Source organism: Pinus tabuliformis, chromosome 9, assembly GCF_031772625.1.
Source record: "Pinus tabuliformis cultivar Carrire ecotype Pingquan chromosome 9, CPIR1, whole genome shotgun sequence".
In the NCBI taxonomy this organism is placed as follows: domain Eukaryota; kingdom Viridiplantae; phylum Streptophyta; class Pinopsida; order Pinales; family Pinaceae; genus Pinus; species Pinus tabuliformis.
The window spans coordinates 1,970,156,931-1,970,175,929 of record NC_142307.1 but is presented as its reverse complement, the minus strand read 5'-3'; the positions used below and the strand labels follow the sequence as shown (position 1 = coordinate 1,970,175,929).

At 39.5% G+C, this 18,999-nt stretch overlaps 1 protein-coding gene across 3 annotated transcripts in view; it reads left to right on the top strand.

Annotated features, from left to right (window-relative positions):
- Positions 1 to 18,999, top strand: part of LOC149156891 (S-adenosyl-L-methionine-dependent methyltransferases superfamily protein) — a 74,011-nt gene that overhangs the window by 54,223 nt on the left and 789 nt on the right. For all 3 annotated transcript variants that reach the window (XM_089438753.1, XM_089438752.1, XM_089438751.1), the window contains 2 exons: positions 18,086 to 18,599; positions 18,747 to 18,994. In XM_089438753.1, the coding sequence (XP_089294879.1) occupies positions 18,151 to 18,599; positions 18,747 to 18,994 (697 nt within the window). In that variant the 5' untranslated portion in view covers positions 18,086 to 18,150. The remainder of the gene's footprint in view (positions 1 to 18,085; positions 18,600 to 18,746; positions 18,995 to 18,999) is intronic.

Genomic DNA, 18,999 nt, shown 5'->3' with positions numbered 1-18,999 from the left:
CATTGATGTCAAAGGGGTTGAGAAAAGGAAGTGCAAGATGAAGACAAAGGAAGTGAAGCATGGAGATAGGGGGAGCATGAGTGTTGACATCAATGACAAAGGGGGAGATTGTTGGAAGAATTGTCATTGATGTCAAAGGGTGAATGGGGCCAGCATTTGTTTGATGATATGAATACAAGAGACAATGAATTTGGACGTGAGACCACTCCAGATTGATTTCCCTCGTCATGCCATTTCCTTTGATAGGTGGCACGCCTCGTGGGTCCTCTTGGTTGAAGAGATATTTAAATTTGAAGTTCGATGCCCCAAAATAGATGGGCATAGCACTAGATTTTGCCCCACAAAGTTATGGCCTCAATACTTCATTGTTGCCCCTAAAAGGATGTCAAAATCATAATTTAAACTAGCCTAAATTCATGTGTCCTAATCAACATTGAAAGGAGATTCTATGAAAACAAAAATTGATTTTTTAAAGTGTTCTAAGGCTCTCTTAATAGGTCAATTTGATGGCAAACATTTTGTTGCTCAGGGTGGCTCCATGATTAAAGGACAAGTTAGACTCCATCTACCCCCACTCGCTCATGTATATATAGGGCAATTGGTTCACTTCAAAAGGCATCATCGATTTGGTCATCTTTCTATGAAATCCACTCCAATACCTTACGAGGCTAGGGCAAGAACGCAGCTTTGTAGAAGCCAAAATTTTCAAGGTTTTGTTGACAGTGCTGGACCCGCCAACATTCAGGGGATCTCCTCGGTATGAAGTCCCAACTAGATCTCACACCGTTTGGTGTAGGAGTCCCGTCCGCTAAGATGGCCAAGTTGCCATTATCTTAGAGATTTGCCTTATCTCTTGTTGTTCAGCACATGAGAGTGTTATGCTTGTAACTTCAAGAAAGCGAGGTGAGTATGCTTGGTGAGTGCGTAATGTAACTTTGTGTCTAGTTCTCTTACTGTAAGGGAGAGGGTAAAAGTGAGCCTCTAGATGAGAGGTAATAGTACCACCCAGGGAGAGACACGCGAAAACAACAAGGGTCTGTCCAGCCTCTAGCGGAATAGTCCCATTAGGAGATTTTTGAGGTCTAAAATGGGCCTCCTAAGAAAAATGTACAACCAAAATAAACTTTATAAGAACCGATAGGATTCAAGATGATGATGTCAACCATGGGGATGATTCACCATTTTTGGAGTAAAAAGGTACAAAGATTAAAAAATAATAAAATAATAAACTACTTTTTCAACTTGTATTTTCAACTTATCTCCCTAATTTTTTGTTCAAATTTCGAGCGGGAGTACTCGTTGGATGCAAAATTTAATTCCTCATCCAAGGAGTACCTATGTTGCATACTTTTGATGGACCCTACTACACGAAAAATGAGAAATACATGAAAAAACGTGATTGCAATCATGTTTTTCATGTATTTCTCATTTTTCGTGTAGCAGGGTCCATCGAAAGTATGCAACATGGGTATTCCTTGGATGAGGAATCAAATTCTGCATCCAACGAGTGTTTCCGCTCGAAATTTGAGTAAACCCATATAGAGATAAGTTGAAAATACGAGTTGAAAAAATAGTTGTGTCCTTTTTCCCTCCAAAATTTGATGATGTAATCTAATATTATTTTATTATTTCCACGATTATTTTATAATTTCTGTAGGAGGCCCATTTGAGACCTCAAAAATCCCCTAATGATAGTGGATGCGGCAGTCACTAAAACCAAAGTGCAGGGGAAAACACGTACACCGTCCAGCGGAGTAGTCCACACGGGGTGACGGTCGCTATAACCAAGAAAACAAGAATGGTCTATCTAATGTCTTGCGGAGTAGTCCACATGGACGAGACAACAATGATAAACAATACAACACATATTCAACAATGTAAGTACTAAAATAACAGAAGTAGTTCAACTATCTTAGTATAGGTTAAGCAAACATGCATTACAAACGTTTAAAGAATAGTCTTACAAATAGATACAAAACATGTGTAAAAATGTGCTGGCCTAAGACAGGCTTTTGAATTAAGCAAAAGTTCTAAGACACATCTGTACACCATACATCACTAGTCCCAGTAGTGGGACGTTGGAGCCACTCCTCACTCGTCAAAGAACAGACTACAGACTCTCAAGGCTATGTGGGAGGAGCCAAGGTGAAAAGTCTTTTGCTCATACAATGAGGGGTTATATATAGCCAAGGGTGATGCTTGACCCTTATGACTCTTGGACTTCCCTCATGACTGTTCAACTTCCTATGACTTTTCAACTGACAGGACTCTTCAACTTCATTTTGTGTGCTCGTTGGACTTTCACTTTACATTACGTTGATTACAACAAGTATGGCCCATAGTAGTGATGTGGCCAAGACAATTCATGACACAATTCGACATGACGCTGCTGACATGTACTGGCTGACTGTGGTGTCCATGTCAAGCTGTTGTGCTGCTGAGTGATGGATGTGCTCTCGGTGTGTTGTGTCTTCATGTCTGCATGGCAAAGTGTTGCAGGGTCTTCAATGGTCTTGGCCTTTGCTTGATGGTTCAGTGCATGTATCCCTTTCGCTTGTTGCTTGATGTGCTTTGTACGTTCATTCAATTGTGAGCAAGTCTTCTAGCATGCGCTCCTTCATCCTGTTCGTCGTCGCGCCATGTTCCATCAATGTACCTGTTCTTGCAATTCACTCATGACGGGATGACATCAAATCCAAAAATCTCCTAGTCTAGCATGATGCATTGTTTTTGTTTTCGAGTCCAGGTGATCGGGAGGGAGGACAAGACACTGAAACTACATAGAGCACAACTCAGGCTGGGATAAGGGGCTCCAGAGTACTGTCAGGAAAAATTGCGCAGAGGTCATTGGGAGGCAAAATTGCGCAATCAGGGACAACAGTGACAATTGCAAGGTGGAACCCAGTTGGTCAGAATTGTGCAATTCCTGGGAGGAAGACAAGGCAGGGTGTCGGGGGGAATTGTTAGACATTTTTGCGCAATTTTCAGGATGAGGACTGAGCGGGCCACTCGGGGTCCAGTTGGGAATCTGCGCAATTTCTCGGAGGGAGACAGAGCAGGGTAGCAAGGGACACTGGCAAGAAATTTTGCGTATTTTTCTAGAGCAGGGCATGATTGGGCTACAGGGAGCTACTGGTCACAACTGCACATTTCTGAGAGAGTGCGGGACAAGCAACACTGCGTAGTTTTCGGAAACAGTGCAGAGCGGGGTAACAGAAGGTGTACCAGTCAGAATTGCGCAATTTTTAGGAACAGTGCAGAGCAAGGTAACAGAGCCCTGACTCAACATGACTGCCCACTTTCTGCAGGCAATGCAGGCAGCTGGGCAGAAGGTGTCCCGTATTTTTCTAGAGCAGGGCATGATTGGGCTACAGGGAGCTACTGGTCACAACTACACATTTCTGAGAGAGTGCGGGACAAGCAGCACTGCGTAGTTTTCGGAAACAGTGCAGAGCGGGGTAACAAAAGGTGTACGAGTTAGAATTGCGCAATTTTTAGGAACAGTGCAGAGCAAGGTAGCAGAACCTTGACTCAACATGACTGCCCAGTTTCTGCAGGCAGTGTAGGCAGCTGGGCATGTTTGCACAATTTTGGAGAGCAGTGCAGCCCTGGGTCACAGTGCAGTGCAAATTTTCGGTAGACCAGAGGGAGGCTTGATAACTGATCTTGCGGGAAGCACAGATTGGATCGGGCTTGGAGACAACTTTTGCGCAATTCTGGGAGACATACAACCTGCTCACTTCTAGGATTGTGCAGTGCAGCTGCCTTAGAGGACAACCTCAAGCATTGCGCAACTCTGGGTAGCAGAGCAGGGCCACTGAGAGTTGAGACTGCGCAGTGCAGCTTAGTCAGGGTTTGGTTGAAGGGGTTTGTCCGATCGATAGATTTTCAGGAAAAATGGCTAAGTGCGAGAGCATGTGAACTTGTATAGACATGACATTCTGATCAAACACTTAGCATGATTCGACTATAAGACACCACAAACCAATAAGACAAACATGTGCTTAGTGAGACTGCCTTAAGGTTAAGAGCGACAAGTGCGACACTTTGAGATAGACCTTCGAACGACCTGACGACACTTGTGCGACAATGCTTACAACTTTGTGTGTGAGTATGACCGATGCTCACAGAGCAAAGACAACTCATGCACACAAAGACCAACTTTCAAAATTGCCAGAACAAGATCGCAAGCATGAAAAAGCAATAAACATGCCAAAAGATGACCGTTGGTCGGGCAAGCAAAAGGGTGTAAAGATTCTACAAGAGCTCATGGAATGAGCTCGAGTGTTTGCAACCATTAGTGGACAAACCAAGGAAGGCTCTAAAATTTGGATGCAGGCCAAAATTTTGGAGGGTGTTACAGCTGCTACAACAGGTTCATTTGGACTATATTGTTTAATCTTTTGGATGGTTTTTTTGTTGGGGCAGAGCAGTGGTTTTGAAGCTTGTTTGAGGTTTACTAATAGCAAATACAAGTACTTTGAGGCTCCTTTTGAGGACTATTTTGAAACCCTAATTTAGCCCTGTAATAGACCTTACAAGACAACTCAACTCGGCCCTTGTTTGAGGATGGAGTTCGACCTTTGTCTAAGGCATCTCTATGGCACAAATTCTGCCTCTTGTTTGAGGCATTTTGGAGGAAAGAACATAGTCATCTTGAGCCTGATACAAGTTTGTTTCTAAGGTCATCTTCTGTGTTGTTCAAGCTTACCTGAAGCAGATTGCAAGCTGTCTTCTAGGAATTTTTTTTGTGGCTAATCAAATGTTTGTTTTAAGACAAATTCGAGGCAAAAATTGATAGAGGACTGAAGTATCAAGTATCCTTTGAAGCAGACCCAAACCAGACGCTGTCCGAACCCGAGGCTATCCTGAGATAGATTCGAAGTCTTTTTGAGGCATCCAAATTTGAGGCTTCTGAGGCATTTGAACCTGAAGCTTCTGAGGCAAACTCGAACGTGATGCTCTTGAGGTTGATCCAAACTTGTGATTGATCCAAATTTCCGAGGAAGTGATCCGAATTTTGAGGTAGAAGTTTGATTTCCCATTTGAGACATAAATCTGAACTTTTGAAGTAGAATTTGAGGCTCTCCTAAAGCAAACCAAGACTTGTCCTATGGTTAATCCTAAACATTTTGTTCATAGGTAACATTAAACCAAGTTAGGTTTGTTCTCATTATCTATTGAGGGATGTGTTAAAGATAGTTTAAGCAACTATTAAGCAAGAATCAGATTCCTTCTTTTGGATTGTATACTCCTGAACATCTTTACAGTTTGTGTATTAAAAGTCAGAGATATAGCAACTTGCATATTGGACATGTCAAAGGGGCAAACCTGAAGTTTTTGATAGCAACTGTTTGTTAGAACAATCATGATTACATATGACAGGGCCTTGGATCGATAAGAGGTTGAATTTGAGGCAGTTAGAAGATGGTCATAAGGCAGAGAAAAGGCATATTAAGTTGTGTTTGAGAAAGTAGCTCGAGGATGTGAATTTGCATGGGTATAATTTCATTGATAATGATACAGTAAGACAACACTTGATGATCCGAAGTAGTTGAGTAAGAGGACAGTTACTAGATTGTTTGATTAATGAAATTATTGAGTATTGTTGTAATTGGGTCATTATCCTTGATACGAGAGCCCAAAAGTATTGTTCTATTTTTATTGTTAAGGGTGGTAGGGTGGTGCTAGGCAAGGAAGTTGTAGCTTTCTTTAGGAGGTTATTACCTCCTGCGAGTGGATGATATTAAACTAGGGGTTGTAGCTCCTGGTAGTGGTTGGTAAGTATCTTGGGGTTGTGGCCCTTCTAGTTATAGCTAGTAAACTGGTAGTTGTAGCTTCAATTGTAATATAAATAAACTGTCTATATAATTCTTGTGTACTTCTTGATGTGATGTTATTGGTTAATGCTTTTGATACTAAATTATAAAGAAAACTGAAATACTGATTCACCCCCTCCCCTAAGTATTTCCAACACTTACAAGAGAGAATGCATGAATTAATCCTTTATTGCTCCAAAATGACATCTCCAATACCAAAGAATAGATTCATAAGCAAAAATCCACAAGAGATCACATCTCCACAAGATACAAGGCAAATTTCAGTTAGGGCAAAATATCTAAGACGACCAAATTGATCATAAGTTATGATGAAAATGAAATGTGAGTAACCTCTATTTATAGAGGTTCATCTCACCTATTTTAACCTAATGAAACCCCTAAAAACAAGTTTGATCTTAATGAACTTGGATTACAAGCCTACCCATTAGTTAATGATAAAATGAAACACATTAGCCCACATGCGTGAGTCGTAGCCTCTCTAAATGCTTACATGATGCCTAATTAAGGCTCCAAATGCCATGTCAAGGTGTGCTAAGGTGTCAAAATGCCTGTAGATGCCTAGATGATCCAAAATTTTGAGGGATAGCCCTCCAATCCACCTCAATATCTCTGTGGGGTCCAAAGATCCAACTGGGGTGCCATAAAGTGGTCTCCATGGGTCTCTAACTTCCAAACACGACCTCCTTCTCTCCAACATTGGGGTTTTCTTTGGTTCAACAAGCCCCCCCGAGTCTCTTAATGGGAGACCATCCTCATTTGGGCTTTGAATTAGCCCCTGACCATCAGGTTATGTCAAGGCCAGCCTGGGGGCATACTGGGTCCAATGGTGTCATCTTGAAAAATCCTCAAAACTAGGTCAAAGTTTACCAATGTTCTGGGTCTTGGAGGTCAATATACTTCTCTGGAAGGCCTATGGAGTGGGTGCCCAAAGCCTAGGCTGTTGAGCCACCTGACAAGAACAACATGGATTCTAGTGAATGCAACCATTCATTAGGGATTGGGATCAATAATGCATCTAAGTGAACCAATCTTGAATGCTAAGGGAATATTAATACTTCAAACAAAGATCCCTTTCCAAAATCAAGACCAAGATCTCGCAAAGTGTTTTCTCCCTTAGTAGGGGTGGCTAATGGTCAACTCTATTAGGTGTTTCCACCCCTAAGGGGAAGTGACATTTCTGTGATCCACCCTTCAATTGATGTGTTAGTCTATAATAATGTGGTAATGGAGGGGAGAAGACTTCGTGGCACTAGTTGATGGGTGTGTCCATAGCCTGAGTGTGTAGATGTGAGGAGGACGCATTCGTGGATGCATGAGTTACTAACTCGACTTGATTTTTCTAGCCCTCTTGTGCACCTTTTTGATTATTCCTTGTATTAATGCTTATAACTCAAGGGTTAGAGCTCTCTTTATGATATAGGAATTTTGTTACCCCTAAAGATGAGTTAGTTCGTCGCTCATCGGTGTTGGGACATGCAAGGGTTCCCAAGGATTCCTTCTTTTGATGTAATGGAGCGTGATGTACTCAGGAATTGAGTGATGGCCATATGAGGGAGGTAGAGCTCATGCTAGGCTTTTGTCAATGTGCTAATCATTTTGTCTCAACCATCTTTTGCATTTTGACCTTTGTTTTGTTCCATTGTGGCCATGATATGCTTTTTCCTTTTCTTTTAACCGCATCAATCTGCTAGGGCAAAGTTTCTAGGCCCTACTCAAGGTATGTAAACATATGAGTACCAAATCCCCAAAAACCAATGACAAGTGGAACTCGAAGAATAGAGGTGAGAAATGGGGCTTGCAATGTGGCATGGAAAGTGTTAAGTATGATATAGGGGAGAATAGAACACACTATCTGAATCATGGTTTTCCAAGTAGTGCCCCTCTAATAACCTAAGGCCTTAAGGGAGGTCCCACTGGACTAGGGCTAAAGATTAAACCCCCTTGGTAAGGTAAGAAAGCAAAATTGTGGTCAAGATATGCCAATCTTCTAGATCATCTTATTATCCATATTAAATGCCCGAAACAAATAAGTATAAACACCTGATTGCAAAATGATCAAAGTAACTTTTGAATAACAATGTACCTTCATCCAAGTGTAAATGTCAGATGGTGAGAGGCACATGACTAATGCAAATGGCAGAGGAACATGGAATATCATCATCTAATTGTGGTTGGCAAGGGATGTTTGGCTAATCGTCTGACTGTCAAATGTAGGAGATAAAATCCCTCCTATGGGTTACCCATTTTGGTGGGTAACAATCCCAAGCATCATTTTGAGTTTTCCAGACTTTTCTCTTCCAAGTGCTTTGGTGAAGATGTCTGCAATTTGCTTATTTGTGGAGCAGTGTCTTAGATGAATAGTCTTCGCCTCTACTCGATATCAAATCAAATGACTTTGTGTCAATGTGTTTGGTTTGATCATGGAATCCGGGATTCTTGGCCAACTTGAGTGCGGAAATATTTTCAATCAAAAGAGTAGTAGAATTCATTTGTTTCTCCTGCAAGCCTTCAAGAATTTTCCCGAGCCACACAATCTCTTTTGTTGCTTCTACAATTGCCACATATTCTACTTTTAGAACTAACTGTTTGTGTGACCTCCAGGAGACAACTCTTGGTCCAAGACTCGTAAGATATCCTGAAGTAGATACTTCATTTTATTTGTTTCCATCAAGGTCTAAATCAGGATTTCCAATCATCGTGAAGTCATCCACCTATGAAAAATTGAGTCCAAAGTCTTGAGCTCCTTTCAAGTATTTTAGAACTCTTTTGGCAGCAGACTAATGTACTTCTCACAAGCTCTCTATACTTGCTTGCATCTTCAAATTCATTCCCTTCTTTTGATGTGAGCTTCAAATTCTATTCCATCTTAGTAGATAAAGGATTGCATTCAACCATGCCAAACATGTTTAGCGATTTTCTTATGTACTTCTTTTGAGAAAGGAATATATACTTTGAAGTTTGGATGCTGGGTCACTTTAATGCCCAAGTAGTAGTGAAGGTGTCCCAAATTTGTCATCTCAAAGCCCTTCTTCAGTTATTTCTTTATGGATGCACTATAATTTCCCTTGTTCCCTGTTACTAATAAATCATCTACATAAACCACATGATATACAACAGTTTTTCCAATTTTCTTGACAAACAGAGTTGCATCATCAAGATTGAAGTGTTTGAAATCCAATTTTAGAAGATGCTCAGTTAGCTTTTCATACGAAGCTCATAATGCTTGCTGGAGGCCATATAAGAATTTGATAAGTTACATATTTTCTATTCTTTTCCTTTTACAATGAAACCTTCTGGTTGAGCCATGAAAACATTTTCTTTCAAGTCTCCATTCAAGAAAGCAATCTTCACACCCATTTGATGAATTATCCATGCATTCTAAACCACCAAGGAAAAAAGTGTCCGGATGGTGGCCCATTTTACTGTGGGGGAAAAAGTCTCTTCATAATCAACACCTTTCTATGCAAATTCTTTTGCCACAAGCCTTGCTTTGTTCTTGTCAAGTGAGCCCTCTGATTTGTACTTGTTCTTGTAGACCCACTTGCAACCAATTGGTTTGGTTCGGAATGGAGTGTCCATCAACTTTCATGTTCCATTCTTTATGAGAGCATCATACTCCCTTCGCATTGTTTCTTTCCATTCATGATGAGAAGCAACTTCTTTAAAGGAACTTTGTTCAAAGTTAGTAGATAAATTTAGTTCACAATCATATGGAACATCCATATCATCTACATCAATTGAATTAGAATTATCTACATCACCTCCATTTTTTTCTAGTGGAACCTCTAGTTCATGTCTTTTCGACCTCAGTGGGATGAACACTTTCAAGTGTTTTGGTGAGCCATTTTGGGGGACCTTTCTGAGATGGTTTAGGTTGCTCCACTGATTGAGATGGAGCAAGCCACTGCACTTCCAATCCCAATTTTCTTTATCACATCACTCAAAGTGTCTGTGATCCGAAGAAGTGGTTGAAACTTCATGAAGGGGAGATAATGCTTCAAAAGGAGATTCCATTGATTGATTCAAGATAGGGATCCCTCCTTCAAGATGTGGAAAATCATTATCAAATTCATGATAAATTTTTGCATCACTGAATCTATCCAAATGATCAAGTTTCCACTCAACAGTCTTGTTAGTCTTGGAAGATTCAAGAAAAATTACATCTCTATACGAAACAAACTTCTTATACACATCATAAAAATGATATGCCTGCGTGGTATCTGAATACCCAAAGAAGACGCATTTTCGACTCCTTGCATCAAGCTTGCTTCTTTGCCCCTTAGTAATCAAGGCATAGTAGGTGGAACCAAAGACCTTGAGATGCCTTACCGAAGGAATGTGGCCATACCACATTTTATAAGGGGTGTTATTTTTGAGAGCATGACATGAACATCTATTTTCCACATATACTGCTCATGGAATTGCACTAGCCCAAAACATCAACTTTACATCTTTGAAAAACATCATTGAGCTAACCATATTCAAGATAGTCCTGTTCATTCTTTCAACTACCCCATTTTGTTGAGGATTGTATGGAACATTAAATTGATGTTGAGTCCAATGCTAGCGAAAATAGTTTTCAAGTTAATTAGAAGTATATTATTTTCCATTATCAGTATGAAGGGAACCAATATGTGATTGTGCATCATTTTCAAGCCACACATGAAAATTTGTGAAAGTTTCAAAAGCTTGTAATTTACTTTTCAACAAATATGCCCAACACATCTTGGTGTAATCATCAATAAAAGTGATCATATATTTATTTCCTTTTGTAGAAAGAATAGGCAAGGGGTCACACAAATCAAAATGAATCCGTGCAAGTTTTTCGCATGCTCTAGAAGTAGAATCATGAAATGGTTGTTTGCTATGTTTTCCTTGGATACAAGCATCACATTGTTTACGTATCCTAGGAATAGTTGGAAAACCAATAACACCATTCTTTTTCAGTAAACAAAGACATCATAATTAAGATATTGATATCTTACATTCCATAGAAGACCAGATGATAATATACCTTCATTGTACTGAGAAAGGTATGTAGAGTTTTGTGCACGAGCAAATGTTCCTTGCAACTTCAGTTGTCTTTTCTCCTCTACTCTTGTCATGACAACTATGTTGTCAGATGCTTTCCTTATCTCTACTTTGCCATCAAACATATGAATAGAGTGGCCTTGCTGGCAAATGTGAACAAGGGACAACAAATTTCTCCATAGCTCTGGAAGGTAAGAGTACATCATGCAAAATAAAATCAAGGAGTCCAAGAATTTTTAGCCTGATGGTGCCAAGTCTAGAGGAATTGAGACTTGATTTATATGCAAAATACACTGTTGCATCTACATTGTCATTGAAGTCTTCAAAGAAGTCATTCTAGAAGGTCATATGGTAGGTTTCACTTGTATCAAGCAACTATGCATCTCTCCAAGAAGCAATTGAAGTGTGAAACAAATCTTCAGTTACTCCAACATTGCAATGGGAAACACTATAAGGAGTAGATTCAAGTGCTCTAACTTTAGGTGGATCTAATGTTTTACCTGTGTCTTCTTTTTGGTTCTATCTTTGATTCTCTCCTAGGGGATTTTTCATGTTGTTAGATCATGTCCATCTTTATTGCATCGAATGTAGTGAAGATCATATCTTTCTCCTTGATGATGGTTTACCCCCTGCATCTGGTATTCTTTTTTCCTTGTCATCTTTTGCTGCCTCTTCTTTTAGGAGAATCATGCTATCGATTCTTCCCTCTTTGAACAATGCACATTAGTTCTTCAGGGGACTGAGTCGCTGTCTTCCTCTTCTCAAAATATTTCTCATTTTGTAAACTTTTCCACCAGGGTGTCAAAAGTAATGGATTTGAGTTGCTCACTAGATTGCAAAGATTTAAGATAATTAGAGTATGTAGAATAGAGGGCCTCGATAAAGGCCCCGAGAGGAATGTCTATCTTAACTCTAGTGGCATCTACATCATACATGATGGTTCTAATTTCAGAAGCTAGGGTCATGGCATCATTTTTTTTAATTCAAGGTTGAAGAGTTTGACCATCAACTGAACAACCTCCAATTCTAAGTGCAAGTCATATAAATCTTTCGACTTCTTCAGTGCACCATAGGGGCTTGTAATTGAAACTATATGATGACTCACCTCTTCACTTACAAAAGCAACAATTATGGCATATAATTTGATGCCTTTGTTCTCCCAAATGGCTAGCCTTTTATCCGATGTGGGCTTAGTGAGTGCATTGTCATCCTCTCCTCCAAGATTTCTTTCCATAAGTCATTAAAAATGAGGGTATGCTTAATCTTTCTTGATCGTTATTTGTAGTTCTCTTTGCTAGTCAACACTACACCAACAATAGAGATGAGAAAATGCATTTTCCAACAGAGCTTTGAGCTATTAGGATGAAGAATGGATAAGCCAAAAATTTTCCTTTAAACAATTTACAATAAAATCTCTCCTTTACTTATATTGTTTCTTATCGTTGCTTGTCTCTATTCCTATCTTTGACAGAATGCTTTCAAAATCTTCACTTAAATACATAATGCTAAGCAATTGATGTTTCTTAATCCAAATATATGATGGGACACTCTTCTTTGCCAAACTTTCACTCCTCAAAGTGTTGACATTTTGTCCATGAAGAAGGCAAAGCAAAACATAAGTGAAAGCCTACTCAAGTAGAAAAACTCTCAGCTTTTAATGCCGTGGCAAAATAAAACTTCACCAGAAGTCTTAGATGACGAGGATGACAATGTCATGATAGTTACCTATGTCGGATCGTTGATTATTTTAGTCAAATAACCTTCAGAAATCAATTCCAAGCCTTATTTGTATAAATAATCCTATGTTAAAATCCCTCAACTAGGCGATCAAAGGGCTGTCTTTTAGAGGACCAAAACTAATACTCGACTAACAACTTCTTTCAGAATTGGAAATGCCACATCCAAGCTGTAAACAAACAAAAGGTCCTCCTTGCATTTACTCGTCCATGGTCGAGGCATAGCCGGTGGGTATGGACACCATATGGATGTAGCTCAAACCATGTTGCAACTCTTCAACTCAACTTTGGCCTTGGGTTTTAGCTCCTTCGCCCTGTTGTCTGTTGTTTCCTCTATTGGATAGGTTTCAAAGATCTACAACTTCGAGAAAACACAAGATTTTGTCCCTCGTCTAGACCTATATATAGTGTAGACGTTTATGAGTGTTTCCCTCCCCCATCCTATGTGGGAACAATATTCTCATTGTCACTTGAGGAGAAATCCACCAACAATTCTCTCTTAGAAACAAACGATAGACCCTTGGATAAACAAAGAATTACATGGAAAGGAACACAACTATGTAGGAGTTTTGAAAATTGAAACCATTTACATTTCTGAAATGTATTTTGGTAGAGGGACAAGGCAGTAGAACTTCAACAGGAGCGTTATGCAGTAATGGTAAACTTGAGAGATGGAAGGACTGAATGTATGATAGTGATGGCAGAGGAGTCATCGAGCGAGGCAAAAGTGGCTAAATTTGGCTCTGATACCATGTTAGGCTAGGTGAGGTAACTCCCAACTCTTAAATGCATTTTCATTAACCAAGTAGTCACATATATACAATGATGTCATGACCTTTGGTTTCAACTTCCAAGGTCTGATCCTTCCTATTCCAACCTTTCATTTTTACATATTTATAAAATATCTACAATTTCACCCAATCCCTAAGGACAAGGTGTCTAACAACTAGGACATAGCTATCTTTTGACATTGATTGTATGATTTGGGTTATGCTTACCTTTTTATAAGATTCATCTCCTACAAGTGCCTCTTGAGAATTTTGCATTACCATATTAACATGAGCTTTTATTCAAAATTTGGCTCCATGACCCAAGGTGGGAATTAGTCATCTAGATCCCTCCATTGGATTGTAAATATGATGTTGTAAACTTCACCTACTTGTTGACCTAGGTCCTATTGTGTTTATCAATCTATAGTTCATAGGAAACATTAGGAACATCCGAACATAACTCTAGTTTTGACAAGAACCAACCCAAAATGAGAGGAGCTCGAGAGGTGACAAATTCTTTGACCCTAAACTTGCATCCATGACACTTTCTATGTGTAAGCTCCCCAACTCAACAATTTCCCCTTATGATTGGAGAAACACCGACTAGAATGGAGCATGGCCTTCTTGAGTGTTGACAACTTGATTTATCATCTTCTTGCAACAAATTATACCTCTAAATAGTTGAAACATTGAGTTTGAATGGTTGCATGTCAATTTTGAAGCTTCCCCACTCATTGACGGTCCCATGAAGCCATCAAAACTCCAATTCCATCATGCGCTCACACATCAATCTTAGGGTTGAACTTAGTTGTTGAAGTCTTACATTTATTAGAATGTCTCCCATGTGAGGTGGGGATCAAAATCCAATTCAAAGCAAGCTCGACAAGTAAGCAAAAATGAATATAAATGGCATTGGTGGAATCCCTTGACCTTTTGGCTTAATTAAAACCATAGTTTTCTTGTCTGACCTCGAATTGTTGAACCATTCATTGCAAAGCATAGAGAACATGTAGAGATTTCCAAAGAGTGGTTGAACACAACATTCTCTTTAGCTTTCATAAATTGTGAAGTCCAAATAACCTAGTTGATGGGAAATTTTTGAGTCCACATTTGCATACCTACAGGCCTTGGAATTGAAGTTTGTTAGTTGCATTGAGTTCATAAGCCCCCAAAACATCTAGCTAACCTCTTATGGAGTTCAAAACTCATTTTTTCCAAACACCTAAACTATGCAGGAAAGGCCCTTGAAGGCGCCTAGCCTTCATTTGGAATGGCACTTTGTTGATTGAAAACTTCCTATGTGATATTTATCCTTGCTATATGGTCCTAGATCCAAGTTGTTGATGTCACTAAGATCATCATTCACGAGATAAAAGTTTATGGGCAGACGTGGTCTTTGAGTGCCAAATATGCTTATAAGGAAAGCATAGTTAAAATCACTGCTTCACCCTAAAAGTCCATTTTGGAAGCCTTTCAATGAGGAGAAATGAGTCTAATAAACATAGACAAGGGAATAAACCAAAAGAAACCATGCATAAGCACTTCAACCGTTACTTGCCCTTCTATATTAACATATTGCCAAACTTGTCATTTAGCTTCTGGCACCAAATCACACAACCGTTTGATGCAATCATGCCTGCTTTCTTAATGTGATGTTATGTTGTTAGATGTAGCAAAATGTGACTAACGTATATTTTGAAAGTCACTTGCAGGTCCTTTTGAATGTCAAGCACCACCTAGTGTCACATGCGCACATAACCTCTCATGTGTCCCACTTGAAACCTGGAAGTCATCAACCTGGGCACACAAACTTTTGGGTCATTGAAATATCATATTATGTTTTCAAAGCAACTTGATGTTATTATAATCCATCTGCATCATCTTGCTAATGTCTTCTTTGCAAAATACTTCATCCTAAGATCCTCACACACCCGTATCAATGATCATGCACAAATGTACTTATCTCACATTTGTCATTCACTGGAGGTTTGTGTTCTCATTTGATTTGCTATAACAAGGCTATTTCTCATCAACAACCTCATGACGAGGTTGCATAAGTATCTTTGCACTATAGGAATCGGGGAAGTTAGAACCACATCCATCAAATCAAATCAATAAGATGTAATAACAAGGACATGATGCATATGAGGTGGGGCATATGAAATGCGAAGACCTGAAAGGAAAACTGAGTTCACAATGCAACTTGATGCAAAACCAACAAGATTGTATTCATATCCATGAGGGTCAACCATATCATCGTTCAAAAAATTCATCCATCAATTCATATTTATCTCTCAACCATAAAAGAACAAGATCAATGAAGGGAAGAGTCTGTTGACAAGGCTTGTACAAAAGATTTAGGGGGGTCATCAACCCTAAAACATAGGGCTGGCTGAGGCCTCAACTTCTTCCAGATATTTTATATGATGAATCGCTCCCAAGGATTCTCTCCAAAAGCTGCCTGAATCATTGGTTTAGTTGGAAATACATTTCCATGAAGATCAACATCCTAGTTGGAAATACATTTCCATGAAGATCAACATCCTCCAATCTTTGCTGTCCATTCTATGTGTGATACAAACTCTTTTTCAATTGTCTAGACGGATCTTTCTGTGCTCTTTCCCTTATGACCAGACTGTGTCTCTAATCATTCTCTCAAATTGTGCCATTTGATTCTTAGTCGTCCAACAATGCTTATTCCTAAGAGTCTAGTAGAAACTTCAGAGTTCTGGCTCACGACCAATAAAGAGTCATCCGTTGGGCATTTTTTGTAGTTTACTTTGATTTTTAGTTATGTTTCCTTCCACGACAGTTTCCCTGCCAAAGAAAATTCCCAACAGCATAGTTGTACATTTCCACGTGCTATTTCCTAATTGGTATAAATTGGCCTCTATGGCATTTAACCTTCAGTACTTGTAAGTGATATTCATCTTATCATCCATAAAAGGTATCCTCAATGGCTACTCTATTATCTCCAAATGGCTGAGAAGGATGTGATGGTTTAACAGAGTTTAGATCAGAACCCAAGTTGCCCGGTTATGGATATGACAATCGAATATGGGGATCATGATGGTTCAACAAAGTTGGAAAAGTTACCACGTCAAAGATACAACAATTGGATGTGGTTAAATGTCTGATATGGATGCTGCAATTTTAAAAAAATTCATGAATAGCATACCCAGGGATACAACACAAAAACATATAACTATGCAAGAAAAAATCCTAACACCATAAAGGATTGAATATAGTATTCATTATTTGATATAGACTCAATAGCCTAGATTTCGTTGACATTAGAATGTCATACTTACAAAATGATTGGTTGTCACTGTCAAGAATCTACTGGTGGTCAGAAGAACCAAAGATTTTCATAATTCCCAATGGTTGAAGGTCCAGCTTCACATTATATACTCCTGCACCCTTGTTTGAATCTTTACAGTTAGCTGTTTTTTTGTTCTGAGTTTATGCTTATTTGAGACGGCCTTTTCCTTATTGTAAAGCCATATCCTTCTAGCTTTCCTTCTCAGAGGATCTATGATGGATGTTGGCTAGCTTCAGCCTCTGTCTAAGATACTTGGACACATAGCTACATGGGTCCCGCATGTCCAACAAGTTTTGGATACACCTTCTGTACCCAAATATATATGACACATGTTGGACCCAGATGTCTGACACTGGGGCACTGGAAACAATGCCTGAAGTGCATTTCTAGGGCTAAAGAACCACATAGTGATCCAGTCTAATTTGCCCAGAATTCGGCAGGGATTTATTGGAGTCACAAGTTTGAATTCAGCCCCCCTCTCAGTATTTCCAACAGTTAGTTTTAAAGCCAGTACCTTACTCATAAGCCTAACACCTTGAAGGTTGATGCTTAGAACACAAATGGAAAAGCCAAGGAAGAAAGCCTCCAATCGTTCTAAAGATGTCTCTTCCTTAACCATGAAAACTAAAGATAATCAAATTGGTAAAGTTCCATCGTTCATTGGAAACTTTGATATATGGAAGATGAGAACGAGGAATTTCTTAATGGCTCAAGGTGTTGAAGTCTGGGAATCAGTGCTGTCCCAGGAGTTTTTCAGGGTGCTGAATCCATATGTGCAGTGAACTGTGAAAAACTAATGTTAAACGACAAATATTAAGATTTGACAAAAAAAATTTCACCCAAAAACACCAAGACACATAATGATTAGACAATGCCTTAAAGAACTGCTACAAAGATGCAGTTAGGTGCAAAAATGATTCACCATTTGATAAAGGAGGTTAGCAGCTGCTATTGCGGCTGGTAGTTAATATCTTCCTCCATTCAGAAAACCATGGAAGATGGATGAAATATGTGGGGCGCTCGCACGGCACCAGCTTGAGAGTCTGAACACCATGTGGTTGGATGAGGGGAATTTATTTCTCCAGAAAATAATATATTACTTACTTATCCTGTTTTGACTTGTATCCAACCTGGTCCTAGATTGGATCTGGTTTGGACAATCTCTTGGAAGAGTGGTGGCGGTGGTGGCAGTGAATCCTTTAGGAACAAACATGTAACATATGCTTTAAATATTCGAGATGATCTTTGCTTGAAAAATAAGAGTGGTGTTTTGATCTTCAGCATTGAGCATCTAAATTACTTCATCGCCACATGTTTTCTTGATGTTTATATGATATTGATTTACATTTTAATGTATATTGTACAAACTCAAACTTGCATGTCCAGGATTGAATTGGACCTGATCTGAAGAACAGCAGAAAATTTGAAGTGACAGCTTTCTAGTAGCAGAAATGCTGCCTCTACAACCAGAAAATAAGACCACTTTTGGGCGTCGCATAAAAGAAGGTGATTTAGTCATTTTATATGAGAGACATGACCGTATGAAAGCCGTCAGAGTACAGAGTGGAGCAGAGACTGGGAATAAATTTGGTGTTTTTGCCCACTCCGATTGGATTGGGAAGCCTTTTGGAACCAAGGTCTTTAGTAAAAAGGGTGGCTTCGTCTATCTGTTGGCCCCAACTCCCGAACTATGGACACTAGTTCTGAGCCACAGGACTCAGATCCTGTACATAGCAGATATCAGCTTTGTTGTGTCATTCTTAGAGATATGTCCTGGGTGTTTGGTGTTGGAATCTGGTACTGGAAGTGGCTCACTCACCACTGCACTTGCACGCGCTGTTGCACCTACAGGGCATGTTTATACATTTGATTTCCATGAACTTCGAGCAGATTCTGCAAGGTAACAGTGAATATAATATATTGTCTATGTTGCTTCCTTTCTTTTAAACTGTTCTTTTTTGTTGGAAAGCAAGCCGATTTTTTTGCTATAAGAGAATCCATGTGTGTTTGCAATTTGCTTATTGCCTCCATTTCCTCTTATTCACAGGGAGGACTTTGAAAAGAATGGCCTTAGCAGTCTCATAACGGTTGAAGTTCGAGACATTCAAGGCAAAGGATTTCCAGAAAAGTTTTGTGGGGACGTGGATGCTGTGTTCCTAGATCTTCCTCAGCCATGGTTAGCTCTTCCATCGGCAGCAGAAGCACTAAAACCTGATGGTATTTTGTGTTCATTTTCTCCTTGTATTGAACAGGTGCAACATGTGTGTGAAATTCTGAACACTATTGATTTTACAGGTCAG